Source organism: Rattus norvegicus, chromosome 17 (genome assembly GCF_036323735.1).
Source record: "Rattus norvegicus strain BN/NHsdMcwi chromosome 17, GRCr8, whole genome shotgun sequence".
In the NCBI taxonomy this organism is placed as follows: domain Eukaryota; kingdom Metazoa; phylum Chordata; class Mammalia; order Rodentia; family Muridae; genus Rattus; species Rattus norvegicus.
The window spans coordinates 49,361,555-49,384,976 of NC_086035.1; the positions used below are offsets into that span (position 1 = coordinate 49,361,555).

The window sequence follows — 23,422 nt, forward strand, 5'->3', positions numbered from 1 at the left end:
TACATATATATGCAAATTAAAATGTGACTAATGATAATTTTCTCTGTAGCAAGCTTGGCTTTATTATTCCATAATGATTCTGTACTGCTTCCATATTTGAGATGAAAGAATCATGATTGTGAAAAGCAAGATGTCCTTGGTTCTCATTTTCCAGGCTCAACACAATTAAGACTTTAACAGCTCTATAAGAGAGCACATCCCAGAGTAAATTTTATTTCCTGGTACTGTTTAAAGGATAGAAAACAAGTTTTACCTCAAGTCACTCAAAAAGTTCAGATGGATGGAAAGGTTCTGGGCTTGACTTGGGAGCAGTGCATCCATGAGGAATCACTTGGAGACACAGGAAGTGACCCAAGGTATGAACACACAGAACTAGCCATCTCTGTTCTTGAAGTAACCCCCTTCCAAACATCTAGCATAATTCCAGCCGCATAAAGTCAATTAAAAAGCAAAATGTTTTTAAGTTTCTGAAAACTCCTTAAATTCATACTTTCCAGATTTTCCCAAATGCACATTTGCACCTCCATGTGGATAAGTCTGGGAACATCTAACCTGCCACTTGCTGACCTTACAATCTGTTCTCTCTCCTGGCTTCTTCAGATTGAAGCTTCCAAAGCAATGGGAAAAATAGAATACAGACATTCTGCAACTTTTTCAATTTTTGTGTGGGAGGCACTGAGGTCTTGTGCTCACAGATAAGCCCAGGCAAACCTGGAAAGTTAAACACACGGTACTGTTCCTTCAAGAGAAGGAATGTAATACTTGCTATCTGCCCAGAAGGCTGGAAACGGATGTGCTTTCTAGCCTGGTGACCTTTGCACTACCTGCGTGGTCAGGGACAACACTGGACCCTCCCCCAGATTCTTGTCATGAGCCTGTTTTTCTCAGCCAATCTGTAGAACCTCTTTATGGAAGGTACCATGCCTACTTTACAAAGCCACATCTGATTTCTATTTTAGTGTATTTTGTTTCTCAAAGAGATTTATGTGTGCTTTGTTGGGATTAATTATCGCCAGAGAAGTTTTCACCAAATTGTGCTATGCTTACCCATGCCTAAAATAAAGCAGACTCCAGAAGTTTGAACCAACACGAGGTGCTGTGTTCCTACGGAACAGAACTGCTTTCTTGTCTCCTATAGTTCATCTTTCTCTGAAGGCCTGTTACTGTTATAGAGAATCCTCTCATTTTTCAAACCAGTACAGACTTAAAAATCCATATCTGTCAATAATAAATCAATTCTCCTTGATAATAATCTCTGATAACCTGAATCTATAGAATGACTGATATATCAAAATCTTTCTTATCACCATAGGAGTTAGGCCACAAAATCACTGTGACAGGCCTTGTGATTTAGATGATTCTCATAGTGGATCTGGAACACCAGAGAACAGCAGGGAGGGTTATGCTTGGGAACCACAAAGCAATATGGTACTTGATAAGCAGTGCAAGTTTCTCTACACAAGGCAGAGAATGAGAAAGCAGGAAGAGAAACCCATCTCTATGTCTTAATGGCTCATCACGCAGTTGCATACACTGTAAACAGAAATGCTTCTGGCTGCAGATGATTTACTTTCTGTATACTATGATAATTCCATACTACATTTAATGAAAAGGGATACCGCCACACAAGATACACATAAGTACTTCAGTAAGACTGCAGTGAATAGCTAGTGTGCTGTGCTGCTACCCATCTGTGGAACCCTCTGAGAGACATCTGATCCTTTCATTAGAATATATATTTTTTCCTGTCTATACTCAGAAAATACATTGTATACATGCTGTTCTGCCATCTGCTTTTGTACTTACTAATAGTCTTTAGAGAAGCCTCTAGGGTATAACATGCTAAATTCTTACTCAAATCATAACTGGGTTCCAAGATTTGTTCATTAGAAGAAATGTTTGGATGCACATGTGCAGGTGCATATGCCCTATGGTTTTGTGAATCTACTCATCAGATACATTCTCAACAGGAGAATTAAGACAAAAGTTAATGTATATAATGTGCTTGGGTAGAAACAGCAAGGTTCCACGCCAAGGCTACATCAGTTTATACTCCAGTCCACAGCATACTCTGCTCACACTAATAACTAAGAACATAAACTCTGTTCTCACTAAAAATGAGACCACGACCTTTCTACATATATGCATGAGAAGATGTATACATACACATATGATACATAATTTCCCATTTTTGCTTCCACTATACCTATAACCACAAATATTGAAAAGCAGTCTCTACTCACTCATAAAGGATCCTGTAAATTAAGAAATCACCCTTAGGGCATGCAAACTACCACCTGCTTTTTCTGATATAACATTCTTGATCCTGGTTGGAGTTATTTCCAAACATAGAAGTTTTGATGATTTTATTCTAGGATATTAAATGTATCAACCTTTTTAATACATCTAATTACTTCCAGGGTTCATACTACTAAGTCTAAGAATACACAGCTATGAGGATGATGTCATTATGTAGCAAGCCGAGTCCAGGATAAGGCATAGTCTATCACTGGATGAGAAGGAAGAATAGGTGGGGAAAAGTCTCGGAAGGAGGGAGGAGGAAGAAGAGGGAGAGGAATCAGGATGGAGACAACACAGCAGCAGGATCTAGATAGAGGTGGATTAGGTCAATTTTATCTTGTCTAGGCGGACGGCTTATATCTTTAATAATTGGCAGCAAATTTATTGTGCGGCTGAGAAATTAACATGTAAAACTAATTGCTAGATTACAAGTTTTTGGAACTTTGATTTACCCAGCTAAAGAGGATAGTGTATGAAAGAAATGGCTGAGAGGCAGTTGGAGTGTGCGGATCTGGTTCTGTTGCCTGCTAGGAGCTAGAAGTGAGAACACACAAGCCTGCAGAATGAGGTGTGTGTGTGTGTGTGTGGTGTATGCATACATATGTGTCCATGTCTAAAATCATGTATTTAACTCTATATACCCTTACATACATTGTTCTTTATTTTCAGTCAACCACTGTAGAAAAGAAAGTTCATGTAAAAGGGTTGTATAAAAACAATACTGGCTTCCTTATAGCACTCTACTACTGCCTAACAGATTTGATGAAGACACTTCTTTATTTTTTTATTATATACACAAGAAGCAAGTCAGGTCAGGCATGGTGGTATATGCCTTTAATTATGTCACTTGGAAGGCAGAAGCAGGCAGATGTCTATGAGTTTAAGTCCAGCCTAGTCTACATAGGAAGTTCCACAACAGCCAGGACTACATAGAGATATCCCATCTCGTAAACAAAAATATTTGTTAAAAGTGAGATGGCCTGTCCAACCTGTTTTCATTTAAATAAAAAATAATAATAATAATAAAAAAAAACACAGCAGTGAGCCCAACCATAAGAGGCTATTGGAAGTGCAGGTGCCCGGGCCCTGTTCTCAGACACTGTTGCCTACTCTTACTAGCAAGGCTAAACATCAGCATCCCTAAGTCCCAGAGCTGTCCAAGTGTAGAGACCACTATTGCAGAGTATGAAAGTGGTGTCTTGTGGGTGGACTGTATTATACTAGTGTTCTGTGCACTGCGTTACCCATCATTCCCAGAACACTTAGTTTGAGAATCCTTCTTTGACAAACACACATCTATTGTCTCTGATGACAACTTATATCATAGATTCTCTTTCCAGAGAAAACCTCTCTCCTACCCTGAGCCTTCTGTTTTTTGGTTTTTTTTTTTTTTTAACATGGAATTGTCTTCATAGGAGTACATTGTGTACTATGAAACTATTCCTCACCACACCCTTCGGCTCTCCCCTCCTTCTCAGTTCTCGTCTGTTGGACAGTTTGGCTTCCTCTTTCACATCATCACTGCATATGGAATTTTGTTAGGAATCCAAGGAGGCAGCAGCACAGAGATCCAGCCTGGATACAACACTGAGCCTCACTACAGATAGTAATTAGCAAAGGAAATAGAAGCAAAAAAAAACTAATGATGTGGTAGCTTCTAAAGTCAAGTTAATAGCAATTCGACCTGATGAATGAAGGCTTGTGAAAAGCCTATGACAATCAGCTCAGCTCATACTATAGTCAGTCAAACCCAGATGCAAACCAGGATCTCTACACCTGGCATGAAGGCATTGAATGATGGCTCCACCAAGTCCAGCAAGCAGCCGTTCAAGATGGTACAGGGTAAAGTGTTTGAGTTTTTAAGGCTTTAATGTAATTTTCAATGAGAAGACTTTGTGGTCGCTTACAGTACGCATATTTTAATTGTAGCCAGATGCTTTTCCCAATTTTTAATTTTATTTTTAGCCTGGCACATGGCTTCAGTGGAAACTGAGAATGATAGATAGACGATACACATTTCATCACATTTGCAGTGTGAAAATAGTAACACTTGGGGTGTTTTGTGCATGTTATTTTTCAGGAAAGCAAGGAAGGGCACTGTGGAGGAATATACTTTAAATATGCTAATGTTGCTATGCGGCATCTCCACACATAAGAGCAAGCACGATCCCAGCCACAGTCTAAATATATCAGTGCATCCTGTTTAGCAGCTTCTATTCAGAGACCTTCAAATGTTTTATAAAAAATCAGCCGAGAGGAAAACAACATAAGCAGGCAATGCTCTTGAGCTGATTTTAGGAAATGCTTTAATAACAGACCCAGGCTAGAAAATGATCAAATATCCATCCACCCCATCCTACACACACACACACACACACACACACACACACACACACACATACAGAGGAAAGGCAATAGTAGGCTCCTTTTCTTCATTGTCTGAATCTGTCTGATGACATGAGGTAATGTGGGAGCAAGTGGGCTAACCCGATCAATCAGACAGCCACTCTTCCACTGTACTGTGTGAACTGCTGGTGGGTTGACTACCACAAAGGTGATGTTTTCGCCATCCATTGACTTGACATCGTCAACCCCTGTTGTGGAAAGGGAAGGTAAAATGCTCCTGGGAGTCTTGAGTCTACCTGGGAGGATACTGCACCCCGGATTCTGCAGAAGTCACTCTTATTGGTTTCTACCCACAGTCATGTATAGCAGACACAGTCGGGAAATTTTTAATGAGAAGTCATAAGCTAAGATCAACTTACTGGGGACGTGGTTAATCGAAGAATAGTGCCATTTTTTATTTCGTTGCGATTCTGCAAAAGATGAAAGAAAAGCTTTAATAAATCTTTTAAGTAGAATTGTGACAAAGGGGAAAAAACAAATACAACATGGTCTTCATTTTATGCAGCGTTCTTTCAATTTTCTCTGTTCTCATTTGTGTAATTTTCAATTATTTCTACAAAGAAGCTTAACTCGAAGAATAGTAATATGAGTCCTCAAAATCCAAAAGCAAAATAATAACTACAAAAGTGTATTCAGGGAAAACAGCCTAGAAGTTCTGTTCCTAATAGAACTGAAAACATGTCTACATAAAAGCTTCTATGCTCATATCCACAGAAATACTTACTTTTAACTCAAAAGTTTTGAAAATTAATTGTAGTCACAATCGCTCAACCCTCCCTCCAAATAAAATAAAAATAATCAAATTGAACATATCTCAAATAAAGCTGCAATCTTAAAGTTTCTTGGAATTGGCTGCTTCCTTGTGCATGATCCCTTAAAGGAATAAACAAGCAGCGGGAATGAGTAGATCCCAGATCCTGGGAAGTGAAAGTTGGATTTCACTGACTTTTCAACCAGAGAATGGACCATGCTCAGCCTCCAGAACTAGCAGGACTCTCCCTGGCTACAGCCTCAAGGAGCTGAGGCTAGGAAGCTCGTTTTCCACATCCTTTAAAACTCGCCACAGGCTATGATGCAGCAGGAGCACAGAGGTGGTGAGAAATGTCTCCCTGATGTGTCAAGGCCCATCCATCACTTGTTCCCATGGTCAGTTTCACTAGTTATAAACAATAAATTCTGTACAACAAACAAGCTGTCAGGGGCCAACACTCCCTCCCAAAGAAAAGTACTCCTAGATACTTCACCTCATGCACAGACAAGCCTGAAGCCCATCCCCAATAAATAAAAAATAAAAGTTCAACATGGTCCTTTCATCCCTATCTAGAATGTCCCAGAAATGTCAAGCTACTCTGTAGGAAACTATCGCTTTATTACCAGAGGGACAGGCAGTGGCCACAGAGCAGGCTGGTTGGGAACAGCAATATTAATTCACTTCATTTCGAGCTTAATGTGTACATGAGGCTGAAAAGGAAGTCAGCTAGTTGCAAAGACTACTTGGAAAGTACTGAGGAAGCTGGAGATACACAATCTCTCCTTCATAGCCAGCTTCTGAGTACACTGAGGAATCAGAGCCAGAAGATAGAGAACTAAAATTCTTCTTAATTAGGGATCTGGAGAATAAAGGTCTCTCAAGGTAAGCCCTCAGATCAGGCATGTTCCAAAGAAAGAAAAAGTGAGCCGGACCTGAGGCTTCCTATTTGAAAAGGAAACCCAGAAAAATTTAGAGAGATTTTTTTCAGGGAAAACTAGAGTGGGGAGTGAGGTATTTTAATCTTTTTTAAAGTGCCAGTACTCTGGCATTAAGCTAAAAATTTTGGCATTAATGTTTATCTAAACACCATAATAATTCTATGCACACTTTAAAACTTAGATTGTGACCTAGCTGACCTCACACTGCTCTACCCATTCATCCTGTTTCCTTCCTGGAGCACCCCAACAGTCAACAGCTTTTATGAGAGCAAAGAAGAGGCAGGGAAGTTAAAGACCTGCAGCTCATCAGAGCTTAGTTACCAATTCCAGGACAACATAAGGTTCCAGGGGTTCTAGTAGGAGCTGGACTGGGGAGAACAAAATCTGTCCACAGGCTCCCATGTGGAGTCTTGGCTTTCTGCAATCAACGCAAGACTTCTATGAAGAAGGAGGAAGAGGTTGGTTTGTCCTGTCCACTTCTTAAAACTATTCAAGCTACTTATAGTCAGAGCTGGGTCCAAATGTCTAGCTAACCATTCTGATCTAATTTTTCTCCCCTCTGTTGGAAAGAATATGTCCTTGCCTGGACTGTGTAGAGAGAGCCAGAGGAGAGCTTTGTCTACACTGGGACTGTTTAAAATGAAAGCAGTTGCTCCTGTTCTTAGAATAGCAGCCATCAAACTGCCCGTGGCCCTGGGTCAACAGCTAACTCTGACTAATCAGTGATTGGTATTTTGGATAGAGATGGGCAGGAGGGAAGGAAAAAAGACAGGACAGGACAGGACAAGAGGGGAGGGGAAGGAGAAGAGCTATGTCTATAATCATGACAAACTTTTAACTCCTGAGACAAGGCAAACTGAACTCAGAAAGAATGTCTGTGGTACAGCCTTGTTTCTGGGACAACATCCTATCAGGAAGATCAACTAGACCACACCTCTTTCTACCTTGCAGTAAAATTCATTAACACGGAGAGAGGTTGAGTTGTTTCAGTTTCATTACTCCCACCGGTGGCAGCACAGCGACTAGTTTAGCATCAGTCTCCACTTCCTAGCTGGGAACCCTGCTGCAAGCCGCATGGATGGCAGCTGGCCCAGCTTCCCCAGGTCATTATAGGGATTCAATGGCTAATCCACTGATGCTAGTTAGACTAGGAATCACACGTTGAAAATACACAGAAAAAAAAGCCAAATGTTTACTATTAAACATAAAAATAGCATTCACAAACCACATTGCTGAGCCCTTTCATGTTTGGAGCTAGTCCCTATATGTAGTCCCTATATATTGTCCCTATATGTACCCAGTTGTGGTCTGAATGTGAAATGGCCCCATAGGCTCATGTGTTTAAACAGTTGGTGCACAGCTGGTAGCACTCTTTGAGAATGCTCTGGATCAGGAGGAGGCAGAACCTTACTAGAAGAAATACATCACTGGAGTAGGGAGCTGTGGTTTTACAGCCCGGCCCTACTTTGTGTTATCTCTCTGCTTCTAGTATATACAAAAAAGGTGATCATTCCGCTTCCTGAATGGTAGGCCAGCCTCACATACCTGCTTTGTGCCTTCACAGCCATGATGACTCGTATGCCCTCTGGAACTATAAGAGCCAAAATAAAACATTTCTTCCCTAACTTGTTTAGTCATGGTATTTTAACATAGCAACTGAAAACTGATTGACAGCCCAATAAGTAAATTTTACTCTATATTACCCTAAAGATATTAGCACATCCATTAGAATAATGCATATTAATAAGCACATGTCCCGTTAATAAGCAGATCAGCATAGCTATGGGGGAATTCTGCCCTAGAGCAGCTTCATATCAGAGGCTGGGCACCTCTCAGTCACCGTATTGCCCCTCCTTGATGCATTCTCACAAGCACCAACATTGTGTGTGAGTGTGTGTGTGTGTGTGTGTGTGTGAGTGTGTGTGTGTGTGTGTGTGTGTGATTTACTTATCATCTTATTCAGGTTGTCCAGTAGTCACATCACTTAATCCTAAAATGCATCTATCTCCATGAGAGTGAAAAGGGATGACTATCACAGTTGGATCTCTCCATCTACAAAGGTCCATGTCAGTGTTCAGTAAGCATCTGCTAGATAAATGACTACATTACTACTCTGTTCCACTGAGACAGATCAAAAATGAAACAAGACCAATTCTCATTCTCCAAAAAGTCAATTAAAATCCTGATCCCCACAACTTTATTCTTTCAGAAATCTCCTGCTCGGACCAAAGTATGAGTGCTCATTGCAAGAACTTCCTGAGAAGCCCAGAAGCTCTAAAATCAAAGTATCAACTATTTTGATCCCAAGATTCTTTTGACACCAATTCAAAATTCTACCAATTGTGAAGTGTGTGTAGTATCAAGATCCACACATTTAAAATCTAAGCCAAGTTCTAATTCTCAGTAAATTCTGTTCTTCCCTGATGGGCTTGTCAGCTTGTTTAGGCTATCTGATATGCCCAGGGGACTAAATACCATTCAACCAAATACTGGTCTTGATGTTGCTATGAAGTCTTTTGTAAATTCTCAGTATAACTAATCATCTTAAAAAATGTAAATCAAAACCACAATGAATTACTACCTCAATCCTCTAAGAATGACTGTCATTAAAAAAAAAAAACGAAAAAACAAAACAAAAAAAAAAAACAAAAACAAAAACAAAAAAAAAAAAAAAAACTCAGCCAAGCATGGTGACACACATTTAATTCCAGCACTCAGGAGGCAGAGGAAGGTGGATCTCTGAACTTCAGTACAGCTGAGGTTACACAGAGAAACCCTGCCTCAAAAACAAAACAAAACAAAACTAACTAAAGTGCTGTTAACAATTAGAAAAACACACTGGAGCACTGTACACAATTGGTAACTAATGCAGTTATAGGGAAATGAATAGAAGTTTCTCAGAAACTTAGAACATCTCCCTTAGAGCCTAGCAATGCACCCATATATGGACACAAACAGTGAAACTGCTGCGTGTACAAAACATCTACACTTAGATTTTTTTTTAAGATTTATTTATTTATTGTATATAAGTACACTGTAGCTGTCCTCAGACACACCAGAAGAGGGCATCAGATCTCATTACAGATGGTTGTGAGCCACCATGTGGTTGCTGGGATTTGAACTCAGGACCTCTGGAAGAGCAGTCGGGGCTCTTAACCACTGAGCCATCTCTCCAGCCCTACACTTAGATTTTTATTGTAGTGATATGTAGTGTAGCCAAAAATGGAAGTAACCTATATGTCCACCAAGTAATGAATGGACATAGATGTACAATGGAAGACTGATCAGCCAGGAAAATGGAATATTAGTTTAAACAAGGACAGAACCAGTCACTACACCGAGGGAAATGAACGAGGTGCACAACAAATAGCACATGACCTCACTCATCTGTGAAATACAGACTTCGTGGGAGTTGAGAATGGTGGTTCCAAGAGGCTATGAGGAGGGGGAAGCAAGAGTAAAAAATAAACGAGGCTGCTAAAGAGGAGCTGTGCCACAGTTGTGTGTGAGCTTGGGCTGTCAAAGTGTTTTTCTACAGAGGGAGACTCTACGTAATTGTTCAGTACTGTGCATCTCAAAGACCTACGACAGGGAATTTGCACATTGTCAACTTTCAGAAGTGATCAGTATCTAAGGAAAGAGATTGTATAGGAAGGAGCTTGGGAGATCGTTCTGTCAGTAAGTTGCCCTCTTGGCAAGTTCAATCCTTAGTGCCTATGGAGAAAAGTCAGTAGTAATAGCCTGTACTTGTAATGCCATACTCGGGAGACTGACACTAGTGAATCCCTAGGCACTGCTGGCTAGCCAGTCTACCATCATCAATAAGCCCCAGGCCAGTAAATGGCCTGCCAAAAAATAGAGGTGTCATGATGAGTGACACTCAAGGCCAACCTCTGATCTCTCCTCACAGTTATATATACACATGCACACATTTCTGCATACCCAGGTGTACACACACACACACACACACACACACAGGCAAACGCACATGCACACAGACGGGGGATGGGGGGAATAGACCATGATTCAAACATCACACAATATAGAAAGAGTACCAAAACATCATATGGTTCCAAGATTATGTGTAATTACAATGTTTTTATGTGTCCATTTTTTAAAATTATTTAAATTCCACAAAAGGAAAAACAGACCATCACAAGACCCATTTAGAACAGGCATTCTGAACTCTGAAGTAACACTGACTGCAGTTAACAGTCTCCCTCTTGCCACTGCCTCAAGAATAAAGAGGAGAAAAGAGGCAGAAAGAACATTTCTGTAGGACCTGCCAGGCCTGCACACTCCGTATGGGAAGAAGGACAACGGCCAAGGGAAAGCAGCTAACACAGCTCTCATATTTCCCCACATAGCCACTGCAGTCTGCACTTACGAGATGCCTGTGTTTATATTCCTACCACGTCCACTCAGCCTCTGTGACCTGGGTGGTAGGATCCTGTGGAAGCACGCCATTCCTTTCATATCATCTCCTCCAGAATCCACTTTCCTCAGTACACCAATGTTCTACTTAGGCAAATCCAGAATTGCATCTGGTCAATGTCCTACTTAGGCAAATCCAGAATTGCATCTGGTCAATGTCCTACTTAGGCGAATCCAGAATTGCATCTGGTCAAAACATAAATGCTCCCTCATCTGTGCTGACTAGCACAGCAGAGAACCTCAGGGAATTCGGATACTACCAATGTTAGAGGTCTTGGCTCTTAGCAGGCAGGTACCTCCAGGGTCCCCTGCAGCCTCCTCTCTCCACTGATGTCCGTTGCATCCCTCAGTTGTGAGGAGCCCCTAACTTGAGATGTTCTAATCCAACAAAAGACTATTCTTCACCACCTTTACTTAAGCTTCAGACAGTGATTCTGCATGTAAACACGGCCCCATTCATTTGTATGTTCATTTGCTTCACTTTCCCATCCTGAGACTAATGAAGCCAATAAGGGCAGTATCGGTTGCTAAGCTACAGAACAATGTCTGAACATGGAAGACAACAGAGGACCTTTAGGAAGGAGTGTATAAAATACCCTAAAGTAAGATATGAATGCCCCCCAGCACCGCAGTACTCTGGGGTGCGGGGGAAGAAGTAGGGTGGAAGAATAAAGAAGCCCTTTCCCTACAACTAACATGTTCCAGAGAGACGGTCAGGGATGCTACGTTTCCCACTGCAGCTGTCAGCTCTGCTAGGTAAAGGTGCCCTTGACAGTTATGTTACTTCCTCCATCTCTGTCATACTCAGTTGTCACTCCATTTTCATACTTTCACTTGCAGTCTGATATCCAGTTCTCAAGACTGAAAACTGAAAAACCACAATGACGAATAAGGCCTATTGATAGAGATGTTTAGGTCCAAAAGACCTAAAGCCCACAGTGAGATATGTTACGGTCACACAGAACTGCCATCCTCAGTAACTAGTTCTCGCTCTTGCTTTCCACAGTTAGATCTGGGCCAGAGGGATTGGATGGGGGAGTCAGCAGCTCCCACAAGTGTCCTAGATCAGGCAAATCTGAGTGGATAAACAGAAGGAGACTGCCTATCTCCTTTGGTATTTTAATCAAGAGTAAAGCCAGAGATAAAGAACAATATGTTTTTCTGAAGACAAACAAGCTTGTCTTAAAGGACTAGGCACTATTCAATATCTACTGATGTCCCACATTGGGAAAATAAACTTATTTTCACAGAGCAGGAAGTGCTGGGCCCTGTACCTAAATACAATTAGAATGTACTTCAAAACCCTGTCCTTCTAATATCCTGAAACGTTATCTAATGCAATTTGTTTAATACAGGCAGGATATGATTGGTAAAATGCTTAAGTGAGTGCAGGCAGTCTCTATATGTAGAAGATCACAGCACAATGTGAGCATTCCATCTAGGTGAGTGGCACCAGCAAAGGCAGAGTGTGAGCACCAGATGGTGAGGTCAACTGTCAGTCAAATTTCTCTAGGGACAGGTGCTATGCTGGAGATGGGACAAGGAAGTTGGACCAGCAGTGGTCTGGGAGGTACAATGGACTGAGAGGAAGGAAGCTCCAGCTTGGGCCTGGGCCAGCTGCTCTAAATCGCCTTGTTTCCTTATCAGCAGCAAGAGGCAAAGGGCCCAGAGCCAAGCGTCAATACTCTGTATCTTATTCTCAATAGAGCAAACAGAGAGGAAATATTTAAAGCTCTTGAGCAGGATTACTGATATGATGAAGGAATCTTAGAGAAATAAATCTGTCAGAGGGTGAATTAGACAGGGAAGGGGAAAGTCCAGGAAACTAAGCCAGGAGAGGAAGGGCTTGAGCAGCTGTGTACAGGTTCTAACCCCAAAGATAGAGGGCCCTCAGCACCTCCCACTACCACAGTGTGGAATCCAAGAGACAATGTGAAGATCCCAAGAGTGAATAGACAGTGGGTTCCCTGATATTAAAAAATAATACCCCCTGCTTCCATACAGAGGATGAAGGACAGTCAACAAGGACACATTTTTTTGGTGTATAAATTTTGTCATGTCTGACAAAAGCTTTTGAATGTTCAAACTCACCATCTATTCAAAGAAAAATTGAATGTGCAGGTAATATTTCATAAAAGATGTCCCTTTACCCACAGTTAAAGCAGAGTAAGAAGGTAAGATCTGACCTTCATAGACCACTCACTTTCTTGTCTTAACTCGAAACCTTGGCCCTGCCTTAAGACACTGACGCGGGACCTGAGCTCTTCTTTCCCTTGGCCAACTGGGGAAATGTGATACTTCACCAGAGAGGAAAATGAAGGCCTTCTCCCCCGGTATTACTTCATGTGAATGGTCTCAGATCTTGCATGCCCCCAAATCACTGGGCAGACTCTTACCAGAAGCCACTTCTAAGAAGCTCTGCAACCCAACCTTCCAGCATTAAAATGGCGCTATGATTCAGCACAGGTCCGCTCCTCAAACTGCTTTCCTCCCTCCAGTCTGTGAGGTTGGCAGTTGGAGATGTCTCTGCAGCAGTCAGACCAACTTCCCAGAGCCACACAGTGAGGAGCGGTACTCACCCCTGAGCCTCTGCATGAGCTTCATCCATAGACTAAGAGCCATCACCACTTCTCTGCAATTATTCCATCTAGGCTCATCAGACTCCCTTTCACCCTGATATTCATAACTACCCAGATTTTACTAGTAGACATCTGTCTAAATTCAATTCCTGCTGGTTCACTATTGATATGCTTGTTGTACCCTGATTGGATTTGACTGATACTTGCAAATTTGAAAAATTGCAAATGTTCCTTAGGACAAAGGGAAATTTAAAGAAATGATAGCCAAGCAGGATAGTTATATAATATGGTCACTAAAGTACTACTTTAGAGGAATGTTTAATGTTTGAAAATATAGAATTTTCTATTGCATAAGATATGGGCAATGACAGCAAGCCACACGGGAGTATGACTCTAAATGCTCATGCTGAAGAAATACTGATGTCCTATTGGGGAACCCTATGTATGTTGTTCTTCTGCAATATGGCAAGGATGACAATAAGAAGAATGCCTGACACACAATGTCTTGCACACATTTTTAAGAGAGTGATTATTAAGGTTAAGGACAGAAGAATCCAAATAAACTCCACGCAAACATGGAACAGTCTAATACCACAGAAATGGAGACCTAATTGCCAGCCCCAGCTGATATCATCAACTTTAATCTACCTTCAGCCAAAGGGCACAGACTAAGGTTTAAATGAGTTATGATGGGCAAGTTAGTGCCTGTACTCCCAGAAAACCGCAAAGTTCCGCAGCCACATCTGAAAGAAAGAAACTCACACATGGAAGAAACATTCTAAAGGTCCAGTTCCGGTACAGTGATCACAGGGACTCTACAGTTTGGAAAGTACCAACTCCACATCCTGTTCTAGGCAGCACCAGTGCCAACAAGTCTACAGATAGAAAATGTAATACAGACTTTCACACAGGAGAGCAAGGGAACTAAATGATGGCAACACTCAGGAAAAGAAGACTTTCCGGGTATGAGCTACTGTGCTGTCAAATGAAATTCTGAGCATTAGAGCATTCTCCCTTGCTATGAGCCGAGTCGCGACTGTCAGGAAGGCCTGACTCAGTCGCTGGCTTCAGTGATAACAGCTTTGTCATCTGAGCATCCGCTATTTCTGGCACACAGAAGCCTGGCAGAGGAAACACATGGCTTGCTGCTTAGTCTTATTGTTGTTTGCATTTTAATCATTTTACCTATTTTATATGTATCGGTAGTTTGCTTACATATATATCTATATATCACATGCATGCCTGGTGCTCACAGAGGACAGAAGGGTATATAGAATCCCCTAGAACCCAGATCACCGTGAATAGTATCCAGAGCTCCTAACTGCTGAGCAATCTCCCCAGCCCCTGCAGGTTAGAATTTATTATCTACTTGACACAATCTAGAGGCAGCTGAGAAGAAGGAACCTTAGTTGCAGAAATGGCCTACACAGAATTGGCATGCGGCAAAGGTTGAGAGAGAACATCTTGATTCATGTGAGATAATGTCGGATGTCCCTCAGACACATGACATATGGTAAAAATGGTACAGCATTTGTATCTTACCTCTGCACACCCTCTTGTATACCTTAAATCATGATTACTTATGATCATTAATTCAATGTTGGAAGCTATGAAAAAGATTGTTGGATTGTACTGGGTATAAATGTAGACAAGAGAGAAAGGTGCTACATGAATTACACTTTGAAAGTTGTTCGGATCCATGAATGCAGAAAGCATAGGTAGGAAGTGATTACTAGGTGTATATAACATCCCTCAGTGCTAGATGAAGATAGACAATCACACTACATAGCACTATTGTTGGATTAAACCAGCCCTCTGATTAACGTACTCAATATATGTGCAATAACTCAGCTCTATTCATAAAGAACATATAGTTTAGGTGACAGACTCTGAGGAAATGGAGGAATGGCCATGCGGGAAGATATGAGTCTCAGACAGAGCAACCAAGCATAGGTCAGCCCACTCATTTGAAACTCCTATGTAAGACACCATGTATGAGGATTCTCTTTCCTTGCTTTTGTGGTCTTGGACGTTTCAGGAGTCTGACATCCATGGATCTCTTGTCAAAGCAACGTTTTTGAATGTATGAAATAAAAAATGTAAGCTTGCAAACAAGCCAAATGGCTACTTGAATATTTTTAAATTGTCTCATAGAAGTGTGTGCTCTACTTTAGCAACCTATGGGTGGGCAGACATCACTCATAAAGAATCAAACAATAGTTTATGTGCTGTGGGCCAGAAACTGTCTGACAAGAGAGAGGCCCAGATGAAAGGGTGCACTAAGAATCTTAACATGCAAAAGCAGGTAACAGCATGAATTTGTTTCAATGGCTTCAGTAACTGACCTCTGAACCTATGTGTTAAAAAAAAAGTAGGTTTTATGTCTGAGAGCTAATAAAGTATAATGAGTTCTAATAAAATACATGATCATGAGCGATACTTTTAAGATTCTGCAATAAGAGTAGCAGATATCTCTGCTTCCTACCGGTCCCGAAAGCTCAGCTGCTGTTTAGATGATGGGTATAGCTTGATGGGCACCTTCCTGGTGGAGTAATGTTAAGCTGACTTTCAATCACGTTCATAGACAGCAGGTTAAAATAAAGGCCCTCCACGATACTTAAAATTCCTACCATGGATTTAGAAGACTCAGCCCAGTGCTCCCCTAGCCAATATTTGCACTCATGTCCGACACTCCACCCACACCAGCCCATGTCTTGTTCCCTTTTGTTCTGTAACACACCGAGCTCTCTCATGCTTTGGGGCATCCGTACTGCCTGTTCTGTGCTCTATGTGCTATGATCTAGCTGCCTTTTGTTCTTTTTAAAGAGACAGCCCCTTGTGTAGTATAGCAATCTTGGCCAGGACGAACAGTCAGGTCCTTTCAGGGGAATCTAAGCTGCTCCAGTGTTGGCCTAAGCATAACACAGACCCAGAACACAGGCCTGGGCCACAGGTAGCACACATCCTGACAGCAGGAACCTGATCAATCAGGGTCTAGGAGTGTCTCTTAAGACTCACATGGTTAGAGAACTCAGAGCCACATAAGTCCCCGACTCTCAAGACCAGGGGCATTCATCTACATGCTTCATTCATTTATGTTTGCATTATCATAAGTTTGAAGCTAGTCAAATCTTATTTTTGGTCCATTCTTAAATCTAGAGTGCACAGCAGTGATCTCAGAATAAACTAAAATAGAAATACACACCATACTCTACCCACAGGTGTGTTTTATGCCAACTCTAAATAAAATGAGTACTTTTTCATTTTCTAAAAACTACTGATCTCTTTCTACACCCACAGGAATATGTGCTTGAAAAGAGTGGGCATCTTCTGGGTTTAGTTCATTACCAAGGCCTGAAATATACTCAGTATGTGCTTTCTCAATGAATAAAATGAATATTTTAATCATGGCAGAACCTGGAGGAAGAAATAAAATACATCCAAGAACTAAAGCCCATAGGCCACATAGGACTTAAAAGGCAGGAATAAGAATCTTTCTTCCCACAACTTAAGTCTCAAACCCTCCCTAACCTTCAGTTATCCAGTGAATAATTATTTTATTAAGCATAGGTATCACTGAAAACTGAGATCATGTCCCACCCTGATGTCTGTTTCTACAGTGAGACCTAAATACAAACGAGTCAGACTCCAGCCCTCTGTAGGGCTGTTTCAAAGAGCCGAAGACATCTACCACTTCTGGGCTCTGAGCCTCAAGCTCTGGCTAGATATGTTCCCAGAAAAATCACCTGTTCCAGCCCAAAGAGAAGTGTCCTTATATAAGAGGAAGCCAGAAAGATGATTCAGAAAAACAGGATATAGACTCAGAGCTACAGTCAACCAGCCCAGGAACCCACATCAGAGAACAGGCTTTCACAGAGGCTCCACTCCAGCCTTCTTCCCTCCAATTCTCTCTTCTCCTGCTGCAGCCAGAAGAGAAATTACAACCTAAGGGGGCATTTCTAGCAGATAATAGAAGCGGCACATTTAAAGAAAGAGTTAAATACTCCCAGTTTTAAAAGTGTTAATATTTAAATGCACATCGAAAACACAGTAAGGAACTAACTAACCAGTAGGCTATTTTCTTTCCTTCTTTCTTCCTTTCTTTTTTCTTTCATCCCTTTCTTTCTTTCTCTCACTTGTTTTGTTTTGTTTTGTTTTGTTTTAATTTTGTTGAGATAGAGTCTTACTATATAGCCCTGGCTATTCTGGTACTTACTGTGTAGAGCAGGGCAGCCTTAAACTCACAGAGATCTTTCTACCTTTGCTCCCAAGTGTAAGATTAAAGGAGTGTGTCACCATCGCCAGCTTCTCCGACAGCTATTTTCAAAAAGACAGAAACTGGCAAATGCTGCAGAGACTGTGAATCAGAGGGAACTTCAACAGTGTTGGTGGGGATGTCACATTAGAGCAGACATTATGGAAAACTGTTTGGAAGTTTCTCAAAATGCTAGAAATAGAACTACCATATGGAGTAGCAATTTCACTCCTGAGTATATATCCAAAGGAAATGAATTCGGTACATTGGAAAGACACCGATACTCTAGTACTTAGGGCAGTAGGAACCACAGGAGCCATGAGAGCAGTCATCTAGTTGCCACTCAAAGGGTGAGTGGAGAAAGAAAATGCAATGGACATGAAGACACATAGGACTACTCAGCCATAAAAAGAATGATTGTCACATAATGAATGTAATAATTAAATGATGTATACACAATAATATATAATATTTTAACTATAAAAAGGAAAAATAATTATATGCCCATTAAAAAGCCATAAATTGCATGTGTAATTCAGCATACCATGTGAACACTGCCCCTTTTCTCTGGAGCTGCACACTGAGTGCTAGGACGAGTCTTCACAGCTGTCTGTCACTCCAGGGACCTTGACCCTTCATATACCTGAGTATTAGTAATGCAGTAAATAACATTTTTAAAAGCAATTCAATTAGGACTGGTGCTTTCCTTAAGAGGCCAACCAAAGCTATTGGCCAGAGAAAACATTTATTTAGTAGATTTATTCATGGCCATGAATGTGTCTGCTAATTGTTATTAAGGACATCTATTTAGTAAATTAAATGCCTTGTTCATGAAAGGTCTGGAATGAGATTTTAGTCTCTTACTATAAAAAGATACTTAAGCAAGGTAGTATGAATCAGAGAAACACTGACTAATTTGAAAAGAAAAGGCTCTAGCAGAACAGGAAGAGTAGATAAAACTCAGCAAAATCCTAGAATACATAGCTAGCTACCTGTGCCCACAGAACCAGAGTCAATTACTTATACTTCACCATCTTAATCTATGCAAAAGGGGGATTTGATCCACAAATTATCTCTAGCTTTGCAGAATGTAAGCTTAAAAGTATTTGGTATGCAAGAAACCCTCAGCAAATGGTACAGTAATATAAGGAAGCTGCTGTTTATGACGTTTACAAAAGTATGAGCTAGCTAAGCAATATACACAAAACCTTTAAGGAAAAAATGATAAAGCTTTATTATTCAATGTTCTAATGTCATCATGGGTGATACAGTCAATAACCTCAAGAAAGCAATCACATCACCCCAAAAAGTTAAGCCATGCATTAAAATTCTATTTTCAGCAAAATACTATTGGGATTTGGCAAGCAACTGTTAAAGTGTTCATGGTAGAATAAAGAAATAAGAAAGTTGATTTGCTATGAGAATAAAGAGAAGGAAGAGGAAAGAAGAGTAAAGGAGGCCCCAGAATTCCATCCCCTAGAAATAAAGTCTTGTTACTAAGCTGCAAGCAGTCAAAGCTACCTGGTAATACAACAAAGTACAGAGGGGATCCTGATCACAAAAACCTGGCAAGCTGCACCACGACAACGAACGCAAGCCAAGTGCAGGAGGAGAGAGATAAAAAAGTATCCCAATAAACAACGCTAACGTGATTGGCTGTCTCCATTCAAAGGAATTAAAATGAATCTCAGCCTCGTCCATGTGCACACACGATGCAGAGTGTCCAAGTGGATAAATGACTTATATGAAAACTGAAACTTTCAAATTTATGAAAGAAACATAAGTGAATAAATTTAAAATACCTGAAAAGGTGCTTTGAAAATACTGAAGCCAAATGACAAAGGAAAATGAATCAGTAAGATCGTGTAAAAATGGTTTTTATAAAAGCCTGTTTGGCAACACCATAGTCAACTCTTTAAGACAAGCACTCCCATACCACAAATGGACAAAGATTGTACTGGTCGTTTTAGAAGCGAAATCTGAGGAGAAAATAAATAAGGGAAAATATGCCCAGCCACAGCAGTTGGGTAAAAGCAAGTTAATGCCACAAAAAAGTCCCATGGTACCACCATCCACTTGGCTTAGGATAGCAGGAGACGGACCACACTAGTTCATATCAGGGAATAGAAACTTGCAGCTTGAGGGTACACCCACAAAGCCTTGTAGCTCTCCGTGTTGTAGCTGACTCAGTATGTGTTTGTATTCCACTCTAGAAAAACTTTTAAATGGTTCCACAAAAACACATAGCACAGTGCTGTGTCAACAAAAGCAAGGAAAGTAACTGATTATTTGTTGAAAAATGGCCATGTCCACTGCTTTATGTGTGCCATAGGACAGCAAACATTGTTCGCCACAAAAACATTACCCAATGAAAACATTCAATTACAAAAGATTACTTTCAAGAAATAGCAATTATTTATTTTTTTCAAAAAGTATTTATTGTTCTTGTCTATATGAGTATGTTTTGCCTAAATGAATGTATGTATGTGTGTCGTGTGTGTGCAGTGTCAGCAGAGCCAGTGTCCAAGCCCCTGGGATTGGAGTTAAAATTGTGAACCAACACATGGGTTTAGGGAACTAAAACCAGGTCTTCTGGAAGAGCAGTGAGTTCTCTTAATTGCTGAGTCATCTCCCCAGCCTCTCTTTCCCAATTATTTAAAGTTTTAAGCATTAAACAATACAGTATATTATATATGAACATACAGATATGCAAAAAACTTATCAAAGATTCAGAAGGATGCCCACCGCCTTCAGGCTATTATTTACTTCTGTGGAGGGGAGAACAGAGGAGCAGAATGGGAAAATGAGGTAGGACTGTGGCAATAGTCAAAATGCTAATGCTATTATCATCTTGGTGGTAGAATGTGAGGGTGTCTGCTCACATTGTATACTTATGCTATATTTGGCTCAATTAAACAATTTCAAACTACCCTTTAAGTAATTTCAACTCTTAAGGAAGCCACTACTGCTCATGCAAAACTCCTATCTGAATCAACATTAGTATCTAGGTTTTTTATAGCTATACATTATTCTGCATGTAATAAGAGAGCAATTAAAGAGAAACATATTTTAAAACAATGTGGCTTTCTAAGGTAGCCTCATACAATCCTTCTCTTCTTTCCTTCACCAACCGCCACATTCTTAAAATACCACAAATGTAGTCTTCTTACAAAGTGCCTATTAGCCAGACAGTGGTTTTCAAATAATGGAACCCATTTTATTCTGAAATGGGTGAAAAAAGAATCTCAGATGATGCCCCAGAAACAAAAATAGACAAAGAAGCATTGCATTAGAACCAGCGTGTCATGGTGGGCTTGTAAATGCATGTTTTATTGACATAATCAACCGGACTAGTCAGACCTTCTTATTAACATAAAAATTCAATAATCAGTGATACAGCTGATCATTATAATAATATACCAATATTCTATATATACAGTTTGCCTTTGTGTTCTGTTTTCTGGCTCAGGGTGGAGGGATTCTGCATTTCCTTCCCGATGTCCTAGTTTTCAAAGGCTGCCTAATGCATTATCACAGAGCCAAGTTTCTATTGGTCAGAAGACTAGCCTGCCTGAGAGCAATCATCCATTCTGGGACTGTAGGGCTGAAACCATATATGAGGTGGCATTGAGCTGTTCCTTACCTGGAACCTGAATCCTCATCAGAATTCACTTTCTCTGACTGCATGGATTAAATCACTGTGGCACCATTTCCCAGCTCTAGCTCTTAGCCAGGGACCACTCTCCACTTACAGACAGGACTCTCAAGACTCTAGATCTTACCTTCTGCTCTCAACCTATCCACGACATGCTCTGTGCTCCTCCTTGGAGTCAGCAGAATATCTCCTCATGCTTATCTCTCTTCTACAGATGCACAGCATCATCACCCTTCTGATTAGTTCACAGATAACTGACTGCAGAGCTTAATTACGCTAGGAAAGCATGTGGCATGATCAAAAGATAGCTCCTCCTACTTCTCAGTCCATTTCATGCTCAAAGCAAGAGAAATACATATGACCCACAGGTAAATTGTCTACTGTTTGTGGTAACCATTTATAGCCACTTAGCTGAGTCCTCCAGAACTTGGAAATAAAAAATGGGTCTACCTCTGTCTTTCTTGCTTCTTCTCCCTCCCTCTCCCTCCTTTTTCCTCCCGAGCTCTCTACCCATCCCCTTCTCTCACTCTCTCCAGAGTCTCACTATATAGTACAGGCTGGGCTTGAACTCTCCAAGCTTTTTCCTCAGTTCCCTCCGTGCTGAACACAAGGGTATGGATGGCGCCATGGACATTTTTGTATCAGGATCTTTCTTACTTTCAATTGTTCTTTAAAACACATACAGGAAACCTGACAAACACTTACAGAAAGTAGTACAACTAGGTCTTTATCTTTATTGGACATCTGACATGTCCTCAAGCCCACACACTCCACCATCTACCTCCCAGTAGCGAAGGCTATCAGGAACCACAGGTAACTAGCTTGAACTAATTTTTTTGAATGAATTAAAATAAAAGCAATCTTCCCAATCAAGTACACATTTTTAGAGTGTAAATGCATGCACCATGGAGGAGGAAACAAAACGCATCCTACTTAAGTATCTGAAATCAATGTGATGAGGTCATTGACCATAAGAATACCTACCTTCACAGAGCCACTGTCTATCACTGACGTTTAGGTAGGTCTACTGGGGGAGTTCCACTTGATTATTTTATTTGTGCTTAAACAATTCAAAGCAATATATCTTAGAAGGTCCTATTAATAAAATCCCTTGCTTCTTTGACTATTTAGAAATACAGAGGATCTTGCTTTCAGTTCTGATTTTGACACTTTGTACCTCTTTGGCCTGAAATCCCCCAAGTCCTAGTGTTGTGGTTTGCCCTGAAGTTATGGGTATTTTAATGCTAATTCCACTGCCCCAAGGACAGCTGCTTAGTCAGTACTCAGGAATCAGGTGACTTCACCGGAACCTCCCCATTGAATTTGTAAAGTACAGGTGACGGGCAGGCACAGGATAGAAGGAGGCCTGTCATTGGAGGAGAAGGAAGGATGGGCGGGAGAGAAGTTTGAAGGAAGAGGAGGAGACTGGAACAGAAAGGAAGAGAGGAGAGGGGAGAGAGGAGAGAGCGGAGGGAGGGAAGAAGGGGGGGGAAAGAGAGAGAGAGAGAGAGAGAGAGAGAGAGAGAGAGAGAGAGAGAGAGAGAGAGAGAGATGGCAGGACGATGGAGGCTGATGTGAAGATCTCGCTCTGTGTATTTACAGGTTGTTATCAATGTTCCTAAGGGATGGATGGTACTGGGCTTTGTATGTTTATGTGGGCAATTATCAATTGGGTCAAAGATTATTGTGTTGTGTGTTCTTTTATGTGAGGGTTTGAGTGTAAGAAAGTGTGCGGCGACTGGAGACACTGCACCGCCACGGCGGAGTTGGGATGTGATTCCTCAGAGATATCTAGCAGATGTCTTGAAGCACCACGGTGCGAACCCAGCAAGGTAAAAGACAACAATACATTTTTTTATTTTTATATTTTTACAACATCCTAGGACTTCTACATCCTAAAATTTGCCTGGCACCTCAGGGCTTGCCAGTGAACAGATGCTACAGATGACCCTGGGTGATACAATTTCTTGGGAGTTAGCATTCACCCTCTACCTGTAATTTATAGGCAAAATTAAGGAACTGCTAAAACTCTTTATAAGCTAAATACTACAGCAGCATCTTTCAAAAGCAGAGAGAAAGAACAAAACAAAGAGTGGTACAGCT

At 40.9% G+C, this 23,422-nt stretch overlaps 1 protein-coding gene across 9 annotated transcripts in view; it reads right to left on the reverse strand.

Moving 5' to 3' along the window:
• Elmo1 (engulfment and cell motility 1) overlaps nucleotides 1–23,422 on the reverse strand; it is a 536,338-nt gene that overhangs the window by 379,367 nt on the left and 133,549 nt on the right. For all 9 annotated transcript variants that reach the window (XR_010058900.1, NM_001395578.1, XM_063276615.1 and 6 more), the window contains exon 5: nucleotides 5,067–5,117. Coding sequence is in view for 8 of the 9 variants with exons in the window: in NM_001395578.1 (NP_001382507.1) it covers nucleotides 5,067–5,117 (51 nt within the window). In the remaining variant the exon portion in view is untranslated. The remainder of the gene's footprint in view (nucleotides 1–5,066; nucleotides 5,118–23,422) is intronic.